Raw genomic sequence first — 20,484 nt, forward strand, 5'->3', positions numbered from 1 at the left:
TAAGCTTTAAATACATATATAAAACACTAGCTGTAACCCGCGGGCTTTGCCCCGTTTAACTTTTTAATTTTCAAGATTATCTCGTTCGCATGTCTCAATCACTTGTTCGCTACGCTCACTCACCTTTAGGTTAGAGCTCGTTCGCTGCGCTCACTTGCCTTCAGGTTAGCTCGTTCCTACGCTAACTCGCCTCCAGGTTGAAGTTCGTTCGCTACGCTCACTCACCTTTTGGTTGCAAATTAGCTGTTGTCATAAATGTAAAAGAAATAATAGTGCTGCACCCTGTTGGTAATCCTTGTAACTTTAATGCTATTGAACATCATAGAACAGAACCAACTTGTTTAGTTGAAACAGCTGTTAAGATTCAATAATTCCATTTCTCATAAGGCTAACATTGGAAACTCCAGAGCCACTGGGGCGGAGCCCGAAAGGATTTTTGAAATAAGAATATGCCTATATGTTAATCGGGAATGTGAGCTATCATCATGCCAAATTTCAGCCCAATCCGACCAGTATTTTTCGCGTTCACTTGTCACAAACATACATCCATACATCCATATATCCATACATCCAAACTTTCTCATTTATAATATTAGTAGGATTAAACATAGTCTCTTATTTGGTATCCGTATTTACCTTAAAAATGTTTCAGTTATTTTTTGGACACCCTACCTATTGTAAATTGCATAAGACTGGTAATATTTTATATACCAACTTGTGAGAACTCAAAACTACACTAATTTTGTGCATAATAAAATTGATAAAAATGATAGCATGGATTTTGGATTCATTTTATGTTTATCCCAAACTATATTACTTGGACTTAAATATCCATAATAAAAATTAACACTCTCAATTTAGCCAAATATTTGGGCTGATGTTTAATTCAACAGCATCGCTGAACCAATATCGGTTCGTTCATGTTTTGAATAATTTTCGTGAACGGAACGAAACAAAACTACATTGTCAAATAAAACAACATGTATTATTTAGTTACATATGCATGTATGTGGTTGTGATACCAGAATGTTAATATAAGCATTTTTATCCTTTGGGGTTTTGTTAAACCAAAAATAAGATTGACTATAGTGTAACAGTATGCGTGTGCATGTGTATTCAAGTAGTAAAAGAGACTTACATTAATACTTATTTTTCAAACATTATGCTTTTACTATTTCAACAATAAATTTAGTTAATTTAAGATGGTAAAAACAATTAAAATTAACCTTGCACCAAAAAGTAATCTGTAATGAAGTAATGATTGGGATTCAAATTAGAAGCGGGGTAGTGTTCTATCGACTATAATCCGTCCCCTAACATTGGCACCTCTTATTTCAAGGTCAGAAATCATTATAAGCTCACGTCATTTAGGCAGTTTTTTGTTTGAATTATCCTCTTTGGGTTCTACATAAAATGTGCATTAATTAGTGTTAAGTGTGATTCAGTAAGGGATGGGATGCATTAGCGGAAGAAAATGATATTTGTGACGACGTGTGATAATTTTGTTAGACAATTGTGTTCCGACCCCTTTTTACGATCTATCTCATAGGGATGGTTTACTAATAAAGCTTAATTCAATACTTACCGTTAGATGCTTTCTTAAAGATATTCGAATTATTTATGACTGAATGTGTTATGTTACAAAAGTAAAAATGAAGCAAAGCAGATTGGTTTCGAAGACTTACTGTGTATCAATAACTATTTTGAAGGTTTGTACCCATTATGATAGTTCAGGGTGACACAGCAGTCTCTATCCCGCCCATGTTAAAATGGCAGTTTTTAGGTACACATATGTTTTACAAATATCAACCTATCAACTTGAAATTTTTGTACTAAGTTGTATACATTATTAACAACAAGAATATGAAGTAAAAAAGTTGTTGAGTAAAATTAAATTGTTTGTAAAATTTTTAAAATTGTATAAAATATTTTGTAATTTTTAACATAAAATATTTGTTTAATTCGAGGGTTTTTGGTTGTCATGGAAACTGGTTCGTATTATTGTTCCTTACCATATGAGGAACACACACACCAATCTTTATTGAAATTGGATTATAATTGAGGAAGAAAAATGTACCTGACTAAATGGTTGGACTTTGTAATAATGGTTGTAAAGTATTATTACAACCACGTCAGTGTTGGTTGTATTGTTCTCGTTGGGCAGAAATAGGATCTATTATGAAACAATCAGGTAAGTTTTACACGCCATCCTCTACAAGATCAGAAAACAAGGTGTGGAACTCTCCAAAACTTAGTCTTTTCCTGTTTATGTGGTGTATCCAAAATCTTTGCTTCCGCCTTCTTGTCTCGTATTCCTCTGATAAAATTAAACGTACTATCACCACTTTATCTACATCCATCTTTACTCACAAGTTTTAGCTCGCAGACTGCCAACTGTCCTAAATTGCGGATGTGCGGATGTCCCGTCCCGTCCGTCCGTGCCGTGCCGCCCTAGTGCGCGCGTAGCTGTACGGGACTGGAGTAGCCGCGGCCTCTGCCCTTCACGAGAATGGTTCCTAAAATAAAATTGGTTGGCACAAATGGATAAAGTTGCATCCCTGAAAGTCACAAACTAATCTGTTTCGTTAATTTTAAGACATTTATCAAAACAATTCAACAATTCAGGTATGAAACTCACCAGTCAAACAATTTATTTTTAAAATCAGTAGTTGGGGAGTCGCTACTGAAAAATTACAAAATTTGTGAAAAACATGACTTTTTTATTATTTTTTTGATCTTGTTCTATGGATTGTAAGGTTTCAGAAAAACATAACATTTGGTATAATATATATTTTTATCAATGTGAAAAAAATATTTGAAGTGAAGCGTGCACACCTCTTTTGGGGCATCAACTAGGCCTAGTAGCCTATAAACTTCAACCGCTGTTTTCCGCGACTTAATTTTTTTTATATATTAGTTATTATAACTTTTTAACTATTACAGCTATATGAATGAAATTTTTACCACACATTGTTTATACTATAAATCAACCTTCTGTTCATGGATATTGTAATTGGGTAAATAAAAGTACATGAAAAAATTCAAAAAATTTACCTATAAATTTTTCTTAAACTTATTTTTGAAGCCATAACTTATAAAATAATTGAGAAAATAACATGAGTATGCACAGAAAGTTTGTGCTTTCTTTGCTCTTTAAAATGAGATATCAAACAATAAAATTGGTTCAGTAGGTAAATAGTTATAAGAGATTTAAAAAAGTATATATTATGATAATTTTTAAAAGGATTTTTTTTATCACTAGTTTCAGTAGCGACTTCACTTAAGCCACTGCATAATCTAAAATAGACAAATAATAAAACAAGCGTATTCAATATATAGATTAAAAATGGTTTATTTCATTTCCAACAATATCGCTTTTCAGTTTCTACAGCAGGTCATGCAATCGTGTCCCAAAACGTTATCCAACCATTTGAGATTGTTTTGTAATGTGCACTGTGATATTGGAAACTAAAGTATATTAAACACAGATAGTGACGATAGATAATAACGGTCTCTGTTTGATCACCATTCACTGATTCATTAGACCACCATTCGACGCCCACATCGACCCAAATATTTAAATTATGGTTTATTGTTTCCATCAAACATATCCCAATTAGGAGTTCGTTTACTGGTTTAATATACTTTATATTTTACGATATAAATATTACTAAGGCATCTTGGTTGTATCGAGTACCATTGGTTGCTATCGTTTGGGCTGCACTTTACTTTAGGCCCTACACTCGATCGATATATCGAGTATTCGATTTTTTTATTCGATATATCGTTTGGTTAGGTAAGGTTAACCTAACCTAACTAACCAAACGATATATCGAATGAAACAATCGATTAATCGATATATCGATCGATATTTTCATTTGAATGAGTGTAGGACCTAAAGTAAAGTGCAGCTATTGTTTGTAACCACGCCAGTAGTGATAGTTAAGTCTTAAAATGTGTAATGGTTGTTTGTCTTATCAAATATTAATAAATAATGTGTGAATATTGTTAGACATTTCGAGGTAAAATAAAAAGAGCACTATAAATTAAGATTATTTAAATAGGCCCTACATAAAGGTTTTATAATCCCTAAATGTAAGTTTAGTTACAATAGATTGAACTAAAAATGCATTCAGGACCATTTTTTGGTCGTACATTTTTTTTGTTCCTCCTGATAAACTCTCAATATATTTTATATACTTACATGTTAGTAACTTTTCATTAAATTATTTAGCTTAAAAATGATTCATTTAATATACTATTTGGCCCTTTATGAGTATACAATTTATAAATAGAGGGTTGTGGCATTTTATTACACATATGTAACACCTTTTCATGTATACTTGTAAGAAGCAATTAACGATAGTTATTAATGTTCAACCTAAGTAAGACAAACTTTTGGTAATTGTTTATATTCCTTCATTTAGCTTGAACAGCCCATGACTTCCATTGTGTCTCAACTAACTTGTAATCTGTTGAACTTGGACCTCAGTTTTGGTTCCGGTTATTATAGAAGTTGTTCTGCCTAACTGAATAGTCGTCAACGGTTATTACTCAATAAATTATTGTGTTTTCTAGCTTTTGTATATGGTATTATTTAGAATATATCGTTGTTATTTTTTATTTACTGTCACTGAACAGAGCACTGAAGAAAATAGATTGGGTTTTTGCCACACCCTGTATTAACTGTATCATATTTATAAATTGTATATTACATACATCAACATGAAAGAAAATTGGATTTAAAGCTTTTGGCGACTAAAATTGTCAATAGCTTTATACTTATACATTTATTCATCTTCATACAGGGTTTCACATAAGTGGCGAAAATTCAGGAATAGTTAAATGGGTAAAAATAAAACGAAAATAAAAAATAACAAAAAAATTTCCAAAAACACCGTTTTAGTGAGGTTTTAGCAGTTTTGTGTGTGTTTTATTGTTGTTTTGTTGTTTACTCGAGAAACTTTCCACACTCGCCTGTGTTTCGTGAGTAAAAATCTTTTCTCAAGTGCAGCAAAGAAACTTGGCGCTCGGTATCACATTATATTTTCCTACTATAAAGCATATAAATAATTAGTCTTCCAAACACTATAGACCTCGTTTTTAGGTTAGGTTCATTTCAAGCGTTGAACGAAAAGAGAAACGCTGCACTAGCTAAAGCGTACGTATTACGAGCCTAAAACCACACTGTTTTGTGTTGTTTGGTTGAATTGCTCGAGTGCGGCAAAAAAGGATTGCGGTAAAAGTAAAATGAGTGCGGAAAAAGTAAGTGAATGCAGCAACTAGCTACTTTGCGTGACATAATTAGTGCAAGAAAGCCCACTTTGTCAATTATTTCATTGTTTTCTAATCAATGTCTTTTATTTGTTGTCATTAGTGAACACATATCAACTTTATAACTTTAAAAATCTTTTACAAAGCAAACAGTACTAGTTTTGAAACGTCCAATAACGAAATCAATTAGTTTAGGTTTCAATAATCAAATACCGAAAAGGACATCACACTGTGGCAGGTGACATGAAATGTTGGAGAATGTCAAGACAAAGTGTTCCAGGGAATTGATATCGAGCGATTGGAGATTTATCTGCAATATTTTCTGCCCTGAATAGCAAAAATACTTTATACTTTTGTACTTAAAGAATTTTTTTTGTGGATTCAAGAAGAGTCCAAGTAAAAGTAAAAGAGTAAAAGAGAATGATAATAATGGTTCAACCAACGTCCTGGCTGAATTTCTAGATTTTTAAGGGTATTTTATAAATTTATTTGTGGAAATATATTTATGATAGGCGGACTTATCTTTCGTTATATGTCTTCGCACTTTTCGTTTTTACATTCGCCTATTGGGTCTGATGATGATTGGAGTGTCCAATCGAAATCGATCACCACTTACCATCTTTTTTGTATATTTACCGTCTTGTGAGTAACAGTATAAGCGTAAATATATGTTTTAAGTGTTATAAGACGTTTCTTTTATTTACTTTCCGTTTTGTGTCTTCCAAACCTTTATAGCTAAACTGCCCTCAAGGTTTGTATTGAAACACCAAATACCTACTTTACCGTGATATACTCGTAACTTGATCAACAATAACAATACATATGAAAAGAACCCATCGCTGTATAGAGTTTTGTGAAAATGTATTCTTATTGATATTTCTCTGATTTCACCCACATTGAAATTTGACATTCAGTTTTTGAAATAGGAAATGCGAAAATCGACGCTAACATAGTAAACATAAAAATATGTGCTAATGTGGATGAGCTCAACATACACAGAACCTGCTTAAAAATCGAACGACTAAAACCTTTTTATCATAACCAAGTAGACGATGATAAACACGTATTACGCTACCAATATGTTTAATCTTTCTAATAGTATAAATGTGAAAGTATGGATGTTTGTCAGTGAGTCTGAAGTTCCATCACGAGTTAACTACTGGACCTGACATTTTAATTCTATAGGGCTATGCCCCATAGGGGTCGAAAGTTTCCATGTTATTTTTTTAAACAATCGTATTTAAAAGGGAGGAGTTAGAGAATTTTGCCAGCCGTTTCAATTAAACAAGTTGGTCCTATGATATTTAATAGCGTGAAAAGTTACAAGGTTTACCAACAACTAACAATAAGCAGCAGCACAATCAAGCACTATTATTTTTTTGCATTTATGCCAACAGCTAAAAATAAGCAGCAAAAAATCTGTGATACATAATGAGAACTGCAAAGTAGGATTGTTTAGAATATTTTATGTTTTTAATTTAACGAATAATCTTTGATATTGTGCGAATGTTTGATAATTTACCTAACCCGCCATGTTAAACTTCCCTATCCCAAGCGTGATGTACACAACTTTCTTACTTCTCGAGTGATGTAAAGTTGAAAAAATCTCACTCGATGATGTAATGAAACCCATTTAAATAACATTGAGTGCTTAACTTAAAAAAATATACCTCTATGGAGGCATCGACGTTCAACGCTAGAAATCAGCTGTGCGCTTGAATGTTATTGTTATGCTTTAAAGTATTTTCCTAACCTAGCTTTTGTTTCTAAAAGAACGTTACTGTTAGACGATGAGCGAAATGGATAATGAAAAATATTGTATGTAAACCCATGTATATTGTCGGGTCAGGTAAAATCTTGTACGTTACACGTTGCGCAAGAGCGTGTTTACATCTCTTAGGTTAATTATGCAACTCGCTTCCGCTCGTTGCACAACATTCACCTGCGTGATGTAAAAACGCTCTTACTACACTTGTAATGTAAATAGCTATTACCTTTCTTTTGTTTAGGTGCAGTAATAGAGCATTATGGCTATGGTAGCTGTGTTATACAATAGCATACCATAAATTTAAAAAACCAAATTATCTCAAACAGTGTCCTTCCACATTGCAAACGCAGGGCACGAATATAACGATTGCAATAAGTATTTAATATACTTAATAAGTATTTGTACTTTCACGACACTTATACGCCAACTACGTACGAAGGACAAGTAGGCCTATTTTGCTTGTTTAAAAATAAACTTCCTTTTTTTGGACAGCTGTTTGATCCCTTGCTAAAAAGCTAATAACGCTAAAGAGAATTTCAGTCTTATTTTAACTAATTTAAATTGACAGTTTTGTAAATAAGAACTTGAATGTCCTTCATGTTATAACATAGCTGACAATTAACAAACTTCTTTAATACAATTTACATTCTTATACCTGTCAACCAATGTATCGCCCTATCCAAGATCCAACATACGACCTTTTCAACCCTCATGTTGACATTTCTCTGGTATTCTCTAGATTTCTATATTCCCTCCTCCCCTCAAAAAAGTCATACAATATAATTCATGGATAAAAAACTTTTTTATTTAATTTAACTAAACGAAAGGTGTGGTTTTTCATAATACAAGATGACACGGGATACGGACGGTTTTCATCTTCGTAGTACTGAGAGTGCGGTGGTGGGCATAATAACACAAGACGCCATTTCATTAACTCAGTCACTGTGGAACAGTGGGTCTAACAACGTCGATTGTTTGTCTATGACAGCTTTGTGAGAAGTGGTGAGTCTATAACAGGTACACAGTGATTGTCTCGTGCACGGTTTAATGTCCGTCGACGTTGAATTGTCCTGAGCCATAGCTCTGGTCAGTACTGTTCTAGAAACTAGTCAGTACTGTTCTACAACCTCGCAATACTGGTACAGCTAAACAGAAAATGATGAAATTAAAGTTCTAGGATTAGTAAGAGACAGCTCTCTATCTTGGTCACCACATGTGGATTCAGTTATGGAAGGGTGTGCTCTACCTCAGCTCGGGCTTTAGTATTTATGTTGCATCATTGAACAGCGCCGCGGGAAGCGCTTGCAGACGTTCAAGTTTTCTTAGTTACTCAGTTAACTTTATAAATTTGTTTCATCCAAAGAAAGTTTCTTACTCACAAAGTTAAAATATATGATATTGTTTCCATCAAAAAATTGTTCTCGTGAGTAAAATGATTTGAAAAAGGCTTATTTTAAGTGATATGCCAGTCACTTCACACTTAAATGTCTACTATTAGCACAAAATAACAAGCGTACAAGCCTACAAAAATATAAACAGATAACAACATATTTTCAATCGGTTAAGAACTAAGCCGACAATGACGGAGATCCTTGCATTAGCGCGCGGCGGACAGGTTGAGCGCACCCTTGGTATTGTGCCAGAAACCTATGTAAAGGCTGTCTACGAAATAGCTGCCATATTCAGTACATTAAGTTTTCTGCTACAAAAAATTGAATCAAGGGTAATTAACAAGTCTCGATTCAGAGCACACTGCAAACCATTATTTATTAAAAGTCAGATCCTGACTGTGATAAACCTGTATATATTTCTGTGTTTGTTGTATGTAAAAAAGAACAGGCTTATATGTACACAGATCAGACATTCGCCAATGTAACACCAGAAACCAGTTCATGTTAGATATACCATACACTAGGATAAGAAAGTGTAAACACAGTTTTGCGATTATTACTCTAAAAATATTTAATAGGTTTGTTTGAACAAAGGGGAATTAAAAATTAAATTCCTGACTTTGCTACCAAACTGAATAATTGCTGGTTCAATAGATATTTGTTAATATAGTAGAAATCAAGTTTATTGATCTGTCTAAACAGTGAGTTACTACCTACTGGAAAAATAATAAATTCATTTGAGTTCAGAAAATATTATAATGATACAAAATTAAATTAACCCTTTACAAATCAAATCAAAACTATTCTCTTGATGAGATATTTAAGTCCAAATTGGAATAGACAGAGAGGAATGATGTGTAGAGATGTACTCACGACCTCGAAGAGAAGAAATTAATGAATGTTCGTTAATACCAAGTAATGGAGATTAACACTTCTTGAGAAAATAAAATATAACACTGTGTGCACACAAACTTCTGGTGAATGTTCCTCACGGTTAAATAAAACTTCTGTTGAAACAATAGAGTCAATAATTGATGATTTAATATGGGATACTGAGACCCATGGTAAAATAATTAGAGGGATTCAGAGACCCTCATAATGTTTGATTCACATGAAGACTGCATAGTAACTGCGTGAGTTGGAGCAGTGTACAGGAAAAACCACTGGTCAGTCTATATCATGTCGGCTGGAACTGATAAGCAGGATACGCAGCACATTCCTCTGCATTGTCTGCCTATCTCTCTCTCTCTCTCTCTGTCTGGCTTAACTTAATACAATTTTATTTTATGAACTCACTTAAAATATTATTCTGAATTGAACCAAAAAAGTGCAGTGATTTATTTACACACAAAACATTTAAATATCTATTATTTAAATGACAAAACAAGTATTATTTTATTTAAAATAAATTTAAGTTTAGACCTAATTTGAGAATGCTCAAACATACCGCCCACCGAAATTTCAAAGGAAATTTCTAGCATCTTACTTAAAAGGGTCAGAATTGATTGAAAGAAGAGGTACCAATTTCACAGCTGGACGTTGGAATTCAGAGTCACTGGTCTTGACAGTCATCACTCGAACAATTCCATCACTGCCTGGGTGAGTCTTGATGATTCTTCCAAGAGGCCACTGCAAGATAGGTACATTTTGATCCTTAAGAAGAACCAAGTCTCCGATTTTAGGGTTTGTAGAAGATCTTGTCCATTTTCCTCTCGCTTGCAGGATGTTCAAGTATTCCACTCGCCACCTCTTCCAAAAATGTTGAACCATCTTGTGGACTAGTTGCCATCTTGTAAGGACGTTTTCTCGAAGATCAAGAAGAGAAGGTTCGGGAGGAGCAACAAGAGGACATCCAACAAGAAAGTGTCCTGGAGAAAGAAAATTAGTTTCTTCTGGACTAGCTGACAAAGGACAGAGTGGTCTTGAATTCAGAACTGCTTCTACTTGGGTGAGCAAGGTTGACCACTCTTCATAAGTCAAAGCAGTTTCTCCAGCTATCTTCCTCAAATGTGTCTTTGTTGATTTAACTGCCGACTCCCACAGTCCACCAAAGTGTGGGGAATAGGGAGGATTGAAATTCCATTTTACTTCCAGTTTAGTAGTTTGCTGTAGAATTTCTTCTTGTGTAGTCTGATTGGAGTACCATAATCCTAACTCTCGAAGACGATTAGCTGCTCCTCTGAAGTTGGTTCCACAGTCGGAATACACTTGTTCAGGAAGACCTCTTCTAGAAATAAAACGTCTGAAAGCAGCCATAAAGGCATCTGTTGAGAGTGCGGTTACCAGCTCTAAATGTAAAGCTTTAGTAGCCATGCAGACAAAAACACAGATGTAAGTCTTGGCAGTGGTTGCTTTTCTTCTTAACGACTCTCTCATAGTCAAAGGTCCAGCAAAGTCAACACCAACATGTAAAAATGCTCGGCTTACATTCACTCGTTGCGAAGGAAGATCAGCCATCATCGGGGAAAAGGTTTCAGCCTTTAGCTTGAAGCACCTTAGACATTTGAAGGTTCGCTGACGGACAATATTTCTCAGTGATGGTATCCAAAATCGTAATTGAATCAGAGCTTGAAGCAAGTTGGGTCCTGGGTGTAGGTAGATTTTATGGTAATAATCTACCAACAATAAGGTGAAATGACACTTTGGCAGAAGGATTGGGTGTCTTTGATCTTCTGGGATAGCTGCATTATTTAGCCTGCCGCCCACCCTGAGTATCCCCAGTTTGTCAAAGAAAGGGGTAAGTTTATGAAACTTATTGAGGACAGCAGTTGCACATCTTCTGTCGCCATCAATAGAGAAAAAGTGTGATTGAATTTTCTTGATGCAGGATAGTAAGGACTCTTGAATTTCCTTAGGCTGAAGGGGTCCTTTCAGACGACTAGTACTGTGTAGTTTAGCTTGACAATTGTAGATAAATCTTCTGATCCAAGATATTACACGTAAGAGTTTGTAGTATGAAGAATAGTTTTCCATCATCTTGATAAGCTCTGGCTCAGTACTATTTGAGACAAGCACTTGTGGTTCAGCTTTCACTTCAGGTAGGGGCTGCTGCTGGAACTGTACTGTAGACTCTGGCCATTTATCTTCAGGCATATTCATCCACTTAGGGCCATGCCACCATAGATCACAGTTAGTTAGTTTATCTGGTAAAAGTCCTCTAGAACCATGGTCACTTGGATTTTCCTCTGATTTAATATGTCTCCACGATGAAACAGGAGTATGTTCTGAGATATGTGCAACTCTGTTTGCTACAAAAACTTTAAGCTTGTAAGTTGGTGTATTCAGCCATCCTAAGACAATTGAAGAATCAGTGAAGAAAATAGGCTTCTGAAACTGATTACTGGCAAATTGGCTGAGGGTTTCCATAACAGAGTGGAATAATGTTGCAAGCAGGTAGGCTCCACACAACTCTAAGCGTGGGATAGACAGTGTCTTGATTGGGGCTAACTTAGTTTTGGCTGTTAGAAGGTTTGTAATTATTTTGTCACTAATAACTCTCAGATACAGTGCAGCACAATATCCTTTTTCTGAAGCATCAGCAAATCCTACTATTTGCAATTTGTATGGTTTGTCAGATGTTACAAATCTTGGAATACTAAGATGTTGCAGTTTCTCTAGCTGGGTAGTCAAATCATTCCATAGAGTCTTCAAGTTAGTTGGGATTTCAGAATCCCAGTCCAGCTTCAATTTCCATAGGCTTTGTATTATGCTCTTTGCAATCATTATCACAGGAGAAACGAATCCTAGAGGATCAAAAATCTTTGCCACAGCTGATAGGATAGCCCTTTTAGTAAACACAGGGGTAAATTGTTCAATCTGGTATGCAAACGTGTCACTTGAAGGGTTCCATTGAAGTCCTAGGATCTTGACATTTGAATCTTCACTAGATGAGAGGTTGATCTGTTTGATATGTTTTGAAGGATTGATTGCATTTAAAATTTCCTGAGAGTTACTGGCCCATTTACTTAGACCAAAATGACCTTTGTGTAAAAGATTGATTACTTCATCCTTGAGTTTCAAGGCTTCATCAACAGTAGAAGCACCAGTGACAAGATCGTCGACATACATGTCTTGAAGAATAGCCTTTGCTGCATGTGGATAGTCAGTCCCTTCATCGGTTGCTAGCTGTTTCATGACTCTCAAGGCTAAAAAAGGTGCAGAGGTAGTACCATATGTTACTGTATTCAGTTCATATTTCTGAATAGCTTCAGAAGGATCAAATCTCCAGAAAATGTGTTGATATACCCTATCAGAGGGATGAACTAAAATCTGCCTGTACATTTTTATTATATCAGCCACAAAAACTACTGGATACATCCTAAATCTTGTCAAGATACCTTTTATGTCTTGCTGTAACTTTGGGCCTATCATAAGATGGTTGTTTAGAGACGTGTTAGAGTCAGTAAGGGAAGAAGCATCAAATACTACTCTGAGCTTAATCTGTGAGCGATCTTCTTTAGTGACAGAATGGTGTGGGATCACATATTTTGAAGTAGATGATGTGGGGCTCATGTGTTCCAGTTCAAGGTATTCTTTCATGAAATTGCAGTATTCAGACTTAAGTAGAGAATTCTTTGTCAGTTTTGTTTCTAGACTGTATAGTCTTTTCAGAGAATTTCTTTCAGAGTCACCAAGATGCTTTGGCTCACTTTTAAACGGTAGGCGAACAACGTACTGGCCGCTCTCAAGTCTGTAGTGAGTCTCTGTAAAATGCTTTTCACAAGCTAAATCTTCTGGGTTTTCTTTGACTGGGATAGAAGCAGGTTCCTCGAGTTCCCAAAATCGTTGCAGCTGATTATGAATATCATATTTATCATAAGCAAGGGTGAAGAAAGAAGCATTCATATTAGTGGATGATTGACAGTCAAGAACTCTCCCAATAGCAATGTAGCCAAAGACTGATGCAAACAGCTTGGGTTGGTTTTCATGAAGAGTAATCGAAGATCCAAGCCAAACATCTGGAAACAAGTCAGAGCCCAATAAAAACTCAATAGGTCCAGGTTCCCAAAACTTAGGGTCTGCTAGTTCAAATTTGGTATATTCCGACCATAAGTTAGAAGGCATAGTGAAGTTGGGTAGGTATGAAGTAATATTGTTGATCACAACAGCTTCTGTTTTGAGGATAGGGGATTCCTGATTTTTTGGCTTCAGATGACAAAGTGCTTTGCCTTTTGCACCATCAAATATGGTCTGGCCAATAGCCGATATCTTCTTTGGATATGGAGTTGTCGATAAACCAAGTTTGGTGAGGCATTTGTGAGTTATGAAGGAATGTTGACTTCCTGAGTCTATCACTAGACGTATGGGTTGAAATCTTCCGGAAGCATCTTTTATCTCAGCAACTACAGTACCTAGCAATATGTTGCTATGTTGAGGAAGAGTTGCGGTCAAAGACGAAGTTGGTGCACTAGTAGCATTATCTTTCAGTTCTTCATCAGCTGAGGTTGGAATATGTAGTAACGAGTGGTGTCTCTTCTTGCAAAATTTACAAGTCCACTTTGAGTTACACTTTCCTATAGTGTGGTTGGCATACAAGCAATTTTTACATCCATGCCAATTTTTTAACATCTTGTGTCGCTCATCAACTGTTGCATTCATAAAATCTTTACATCTCCAGAGTGTATGACTACCACTGTTGCATAGTAAGCATGTGAAACCTTTATTGTTATCTTTCGATTGCATGTTATTTCCTGGTGAGTTAGCCAAGAGTGTAGCTCGCATACCACGGCTAGAAGATCTAGTATTATATCCTTTAATAGCGCCACTAGGCTTCGCAGAGTTATTGTCATGTGAGGATTGATGAGAATTTCCAAGGGCGAGCTGTAATGCTAGGCATCGTTCCCGTAGAAATTTTGTAAGATCATCAAAGACAGGAAAATCTTTATCTTTGTGTTGAAGTTCAAACTGTTCTCTGGTCGCAGAATCTAATAATCGAACAGCAATATGAAACAATACAAAATCTGCTTCATTTGGAATTTTTAGCAGTTTAAATGCTGCAATATTGTCTGAAACTTGTGATACAAAGTTCTGTAGAGAATCAATGGTAGGTTTGCCTTGCTGTGGCTTAAACTGGATGAGCTGATTTAAATAGTTAGAGGCTAGCATACGTTTATTATTAAACGTGTCATTCAATGCCTTCCATGCCAAGTCATAATTGTCTTCTATTAATGGCAAGTTACTTATAACTGCAGAAGCTGTGCCTACAAGTGAGGAAACCAGGTAATGGAATTTCTCCATTTTAGTCAACAAAGCATCATTATGAATAATTGATAAGAATGCATCACGGAATTTAGGCCAGTTTGTAATTTGTCCGTTGAAGTGGGGCAGATTGATCCGAGGTAAAATTTTATTTGATCTGTTTTCAGATGATATAACTGATTCATTAGGATTAATGCTTTGGCGTGAGGGAGGTGATGTTGTCTGAACAAGAGCCATAAGTGCCTCATAGCTTGTGTGTGCCTCGTAGTAATAACGTTTGGCCTTAGTTTGGATAGTCAGATCTGCTTCGACAGGAAATTCTGAGACTTTTCCTTCATCTTCATGTAGGTCAATAAGTTCATCCCAAAGAGTTTCAAATTTGGAAAAATATTTCTCTAACACCTTAAACATACCCTTGAATAAGTTCACTTGAGCAGGATCTTTGAGAGCTGCTCTACCCTTCTCATTAATAGTTTGGACTTCCTTAGCACTATCTGATAATTTTCGCTTCAAGGCAGAAACCTTACGCTTAAAATCTTCTGCATCCATTTTCCCCTCAGAAATTGAATACCAAGAGAAAATTTAAATAATCAAAGGCACAAATGTTTGAGCAATCTTTACAAAAGTATGAACATGACAAGTACTATATACTTCAAGATAGTAAAAAAAATCAACAAAGAATACCACTAATTCAGAATGAAAGTAGATAAAAAAATTCACATCATGATTTGCAAAATTATTCAATAATGCTTGTAGCCTATATAATATTACAGTAGCACATAGAACAAGATTGTAGAATATAAATCAGCAATATTTATTTGTGTTAAGAAACTATTTGGCATAAGAAAATATTTTCAGATTAAATTCTCAAAACAACCCTAATAACTCTTAAAATTATCAATAAACCACAAATCCAATTCTGGAGAAATGTATGAGCGTTTTACGATTAAATATCTAATTTAATCAAAGATCAAATGAATACCAAATATTTTATATGATAACTACCTTTAAACAAACAAATTCTCAACTGTAATCTACAATAACCTTCAAATACAATTAACCTTACTTTGACAATTTAAAAATGACCTTAAATATGTTTCTTTAAAAGGATATTTTAATTTACAATTTTTTATTTATTAACAAATGACTAAGTTAATCCGGCTCGAAGGACCAATGTGTTTGAACAAAGGGGAATTAAAAATTAAATTCCTGACTTTGCTACCAAACTGAATAATTGCTGGTTCAATAGATATTTGTTAATATAGTAGAAATCAAGTTTATTGATCTGTCTAAACAGTGAGTTACTACCTACTGGAAAAATAATAAATTCATTTGAGTTCAGAAAATATTATAATGATACAAAATTAAATTAACCCTTTACAAATCAAATCAAAACTATTCTCTTGATGAGATATTTAAGTCCAAATTGGAATAGACAGAGAGGAATGATGTGTAGAGATGTACTCACGACCTCGAAGAGAAGAAATTAATGAATGTTCGTTAATACCAAGTAATGGAGATTAACACTTCTTGAGAAAATAAAATATAACACTGTGTGCACACAAACTTCTGGTGAATGTTCCTCACGGTTAAATAAAACTTCTGTTGAAACAATAGAGTCAATAATTGATGATTTAATATGGGATACTGAGACCCATGGTAAAATAATTAGAGGGATTCAGAGACCCTCATAATGTTTGATTCACATGAAGACTGCATAGTAACTGCGTGAGTTGGAGCAGTGTACAGGAAAAACCACTGGTCAGTCTATATCATGTCGGCTGGAACTGATAAGCAGGATACGCAGCACATTCCTCTGCATTGTCTGCCTATCTCTCTCTCTCTCTCTCTGTCTGGCTTAACTTAATACAATTTTATTTTATGAACTCACTTAAAATATTATTCTGAATTGAACCAAAAAAGTGCAGTGATTTATTTACACACAAAACATTTAAATATCTATTATTTAAATGACAAAACAAGTATTATTTTATTTAAAATAAATTTAAGTTTAGACCTAATTTGAGAATGCTCAAACAAGGTTACACACTGAAAGTAAATCTTAAGCATTTTGGTCTAAAGCATTTTTGACTTAAACTGTATGACTGGCTAAGCTTAAATCCTTGTTATGGCTTGTCATAATATTTTTCTATTAAGTCTGTACACTTCTGATGTTTTGATACTGACGAATAGTATTGTATTTTTATCTTAGTAATGATCTTAGTAGCTACCACATTGACGTTGTCTATTCCATTTCTGTATAGATTTAATTCTGGTTATATTGACAAAAGAACAGACACTTACAGTGTCGGAAGTAAACGCTCCCGATTATTTTCGTACCCAACAGTTCACTTATTTATGTAAGCTATGCACATATAACTAAATAATGTCTTATGTATTAGACATAGGCCTTTGCCATTTTTACCACTTGTTCATTGTCTTATGACAGTGATATTTGATCATAAAAATTAAAGTAGCTGATAAGAAAACATAATTATGTATTTTATTTAAATTTATAAATTACAAATTTGTATTTCTAACAAATAATTATTTAAATTTTTTTCTGCAATAGTATTTCAATTCTAATGATCAAAAGTCTCTAGGTATTGTAAGGACCAAAATAAGACAATAATAGTTACAATTGGTCAAAAAATAAAAAAAGTTATTAAAAGTTTAAAAATGTACCGAAAAACGCTAATAAAAACTTAAATTATTTGTTTAAACGCCCACTTTTTTAAATGCTTTATTTACCATGGACACCTAGGTGTATTCTTTATTTTTCAAACTTCACACTTACAAAGCCCAGTCGTTTGAAAAAATATGGAGTTAGAACTGATTGTGACAATATGTCTTGTTTCAGCAACTTTTCTTGTAGAATGTTCAATATCAGTATAGCTTTTTCCTTAAAAGAGCCGAGTATCTTTTGTTAAGATTCAGATTCATTATATAAATCAATTCAATACAAAATGTACAAGTTAATTCCATAAAGCTTATCAGCACCAGCTGATCTAAAACTATGAATTTAAAACTTTAAAACAATTTCTATTCCAAGTAAAGCCTTCATGCATTAAAGGGGTTAATTTTCAAACGCAGAACAGTTCAAATGCATTATCCTTTGACCCCGCTAACGAAACTCTAACTTTGCAATCATCAGTTAGTCGCTTCACCCCCCTGAAGGGGCTGAAATAATCTAATTATAAGCCTAAAATCAGTGAGGAGGGGGAAATTCGAGTCCCGTCAATCCATTCAAGAGTATGGATAACACGTTAAAGACTAAGACTATACAATTCTTGCACGGAATCAGTATAAAGAAAGCTTAAGCTAAATAGTTCGTGTTTAACTAGCTCTGTAAAGTGATCCTGGTCTTAAGTTCATCAAATCAGAACAAGGCAAGCCTAACATAAACTATTTCTCTTAAATTCAGCTAGTCAGAGGCTATTTCACCATGAAATAAGAAACTTTCATTAAGAATACACAATTGAAGACTGTCCTACTACAAAATAACTGGAAACATTTATTTTTTATTTTTTGATCATTTTTAAATTAAGATATTTCTTACTGTAGCATTAATTATACAAATCTATCAATTAATGTTGTTACTTAAATAAACACTTTCGCATTCAAGCATTTCTGTCTACTATCTAATTCGCCTATTGGGTCTGATGATGATTGGAGTGTCCAATCGAAGTCGATCACCACTTACCATCTTTTGTATATTTACCGTCTTGTGAGTAACAGTATAAGCGTAAATATATGTTTTAAGTGTTTATCTTTATTTACTTTCCGTAGATAAGATAAGACCGACAACAATGCCATCGTAAGTAAATACCTGGAAAAGATTCCATTCTACTAAACAAAGTACTCTGTCATTGAAAAACTACGTTTTGTACACTTTAATCATTGATTATTGGATACTTAAGTAGACGTCCAATTTATATCAACCAGCTGTAGCCAATTTTTTTAAAAGAACGTAGTTGTGCGAGCCAGTCATAGAATGCGCTAGTGACTAAAACTCTATTTTCTACCTTATTTATTGTTGCAGGCCAAGTTGATGGGTTATAACAGTTGCTATAGCTCACAGTAAGTGATTCAATTAGTTTGAATTGGTTAACAAGATTGTGTATTCAACAGAAATCAGTAATTTATATCAGCACAATCTGTCGGTGGCTTACATCAACTACGACGATTTTGGTAAAAAAAGCTGGCTACAAATTTAACATGGTGATGGAAAGTCTAGTTGTATTGATAGTCTAAGGTTGTATCATAACTTCCAAGGCCTGACTTATTGGAGGTTAAGAATATACATGAATTAACTAAAAAATAACATTATTTATCTGCAACTGAATTGTTATTTAGCAAAATATTTTGTACTATTAAATATATAACAGTAACTACAAAATGTTATCATTAAAGCATTTTTAAATATTGGTGTACCGGATACAAAACGAATCATGATATTAAACAGCTACATTATGATAATAAATTAAACAGTTCGTTAAAAAATAGTGTCCTGATTTTTTACCATGAGGACAGACATGAAAAAATACTCAAATATACATTTTTTTTTACATTACACAATGTACGATTCTAAGAAGCTATATTGAGATTTTGATGTTCGCTGGAATCCGTGTCAACGATTTATTGCCAGAGCGATGACATTTGAAGCACGTGACTCTGTTTATTGGAATGTCACGAACCTGATCATAGGATCAGTTTTATGGTGAAACAACATGTGGCATCATTAGTTTTCTGATATATTATTACATAAAGATAAATTTTAAATGTTTTTCTTAGATAATTATAATTAGCAACTATTTAACATATTTAACTAATTAGCTATGTAATAGAAACTAGATTTTCCAAATATATGTTACTAAATTATTATCATGTTAAAATATTATTCATATAAATTAACATAACGTACATTATTATTACACACAATGTATACTCTTTAGTAAGCACAAGTAAATGACAACTTTTAAATATAAAATTAAATCTATACATTTATTTACTTTATTGGGGAGGTCCTCCCCAATGGAAATGTATGGTCCAATAAAGAGCAATTGGATATAAAGCATAACATATTATTTTTCAACCAATGATTTAGTTTATAATATACTATATTGTTTATTCTGGATGTAGGTTGCAAGGTCAACGAAGTTACTAGTAGTTTTAGCAAAGAAAAGAGAACTATTTGCCTAGAAATGCATTCTCACTCTAAAAATTGAAGATAAACACGTGTTTTATTACAACAACTGAATCAATACATTCGGTGTTGAGTGTTTTCAATCTATAGTACTACTGATTAATATAATTCTATTTGATTTACTTGACATGCTATTATTTTTTCAAATATAACGTCCATTAACAAAAAGATTTTTCTAACTGCTTTATAGACATGTAAACGTTAGTTGTGTAAGTCTTACTGTTGCAAGTTTTTTGAGTTGTTTCTACTTTGAAAGGACGTAACAAAGAAGATAAATCTTGTTAAGAATAATACATAATTTTTGACCATGTCTACTAGGTGAGATATTTGTGAACATTTCATAGTAGGCCTATTTATGTTATTATAATAGCCATACGTTATTGCCTTTATATCTCTTGTTTTAGTTTTCTCAAAGGACACATCACAAAAGTACTTTACAGGGTGATAATATGCAATATCAAAAATATCAGACGAAAAATAACTGAAATATAACGTTTATGGTGTAATAATTAGGCAAAGTTATTCGGTGTGCACTTCATTTTACCATATCTTACAACTAAAAAACGTACCTATATCAGTTATTTGTCGTTCGATCTTTTTGATCTTTGTATCGTTTGATAGGGAATAAGAAATGATAAAAAGACGTA

General features: G+C 33.8%; 1 protein-coding gene across 1 annotated transcript; it reads right to left on the minus strand.

The window, feature by feature from the left end:
* Positions 1–7,977: 7,977 nt before the first annotated feature.
* On the minus strand, positions 7,978–15,180 carry LOC128989032 (uncharacterized). Its single transcript, XM_054410887.1, has 4 exons — positions 15,045–15,180; positions 12,771–13,784; positions 9,920–12,578; positions 7,978–8,050 (listed from the first exon to the last, which is right to left on the minus strand). The coding sequence occupies exons 1-4, from the start codon at positions 15,178–15,180 to the stop codon at positions 7,978–7,980; spliced, it is 3,882 nt and encodes a 1,293-aa protein (XP_054266862.1).
* Positions 15,181–20,484: the final 5,304 nt, after the last annotated feature.

This window comes from Macrosteles quadrilineatus, unplaced genomic scaffold (assembly GCF_028750875.1).
Source record: "Macrosteles quadrilineatus isolate MER2022 unplaced genomic scaffold, UCM_ALF_1.0 Scaffold_3__2_contigs__length_128488019, whole genome shotgun sequence".
In the NCBI taxonomy this organism is placed as follows: domain Eukaryota; kingdom Metazoa; phylum Arthropoda; class Insecta; order Hemiptera; family Cicadellidae; genus Macrosteles; species Macrosteles quadrilineatus.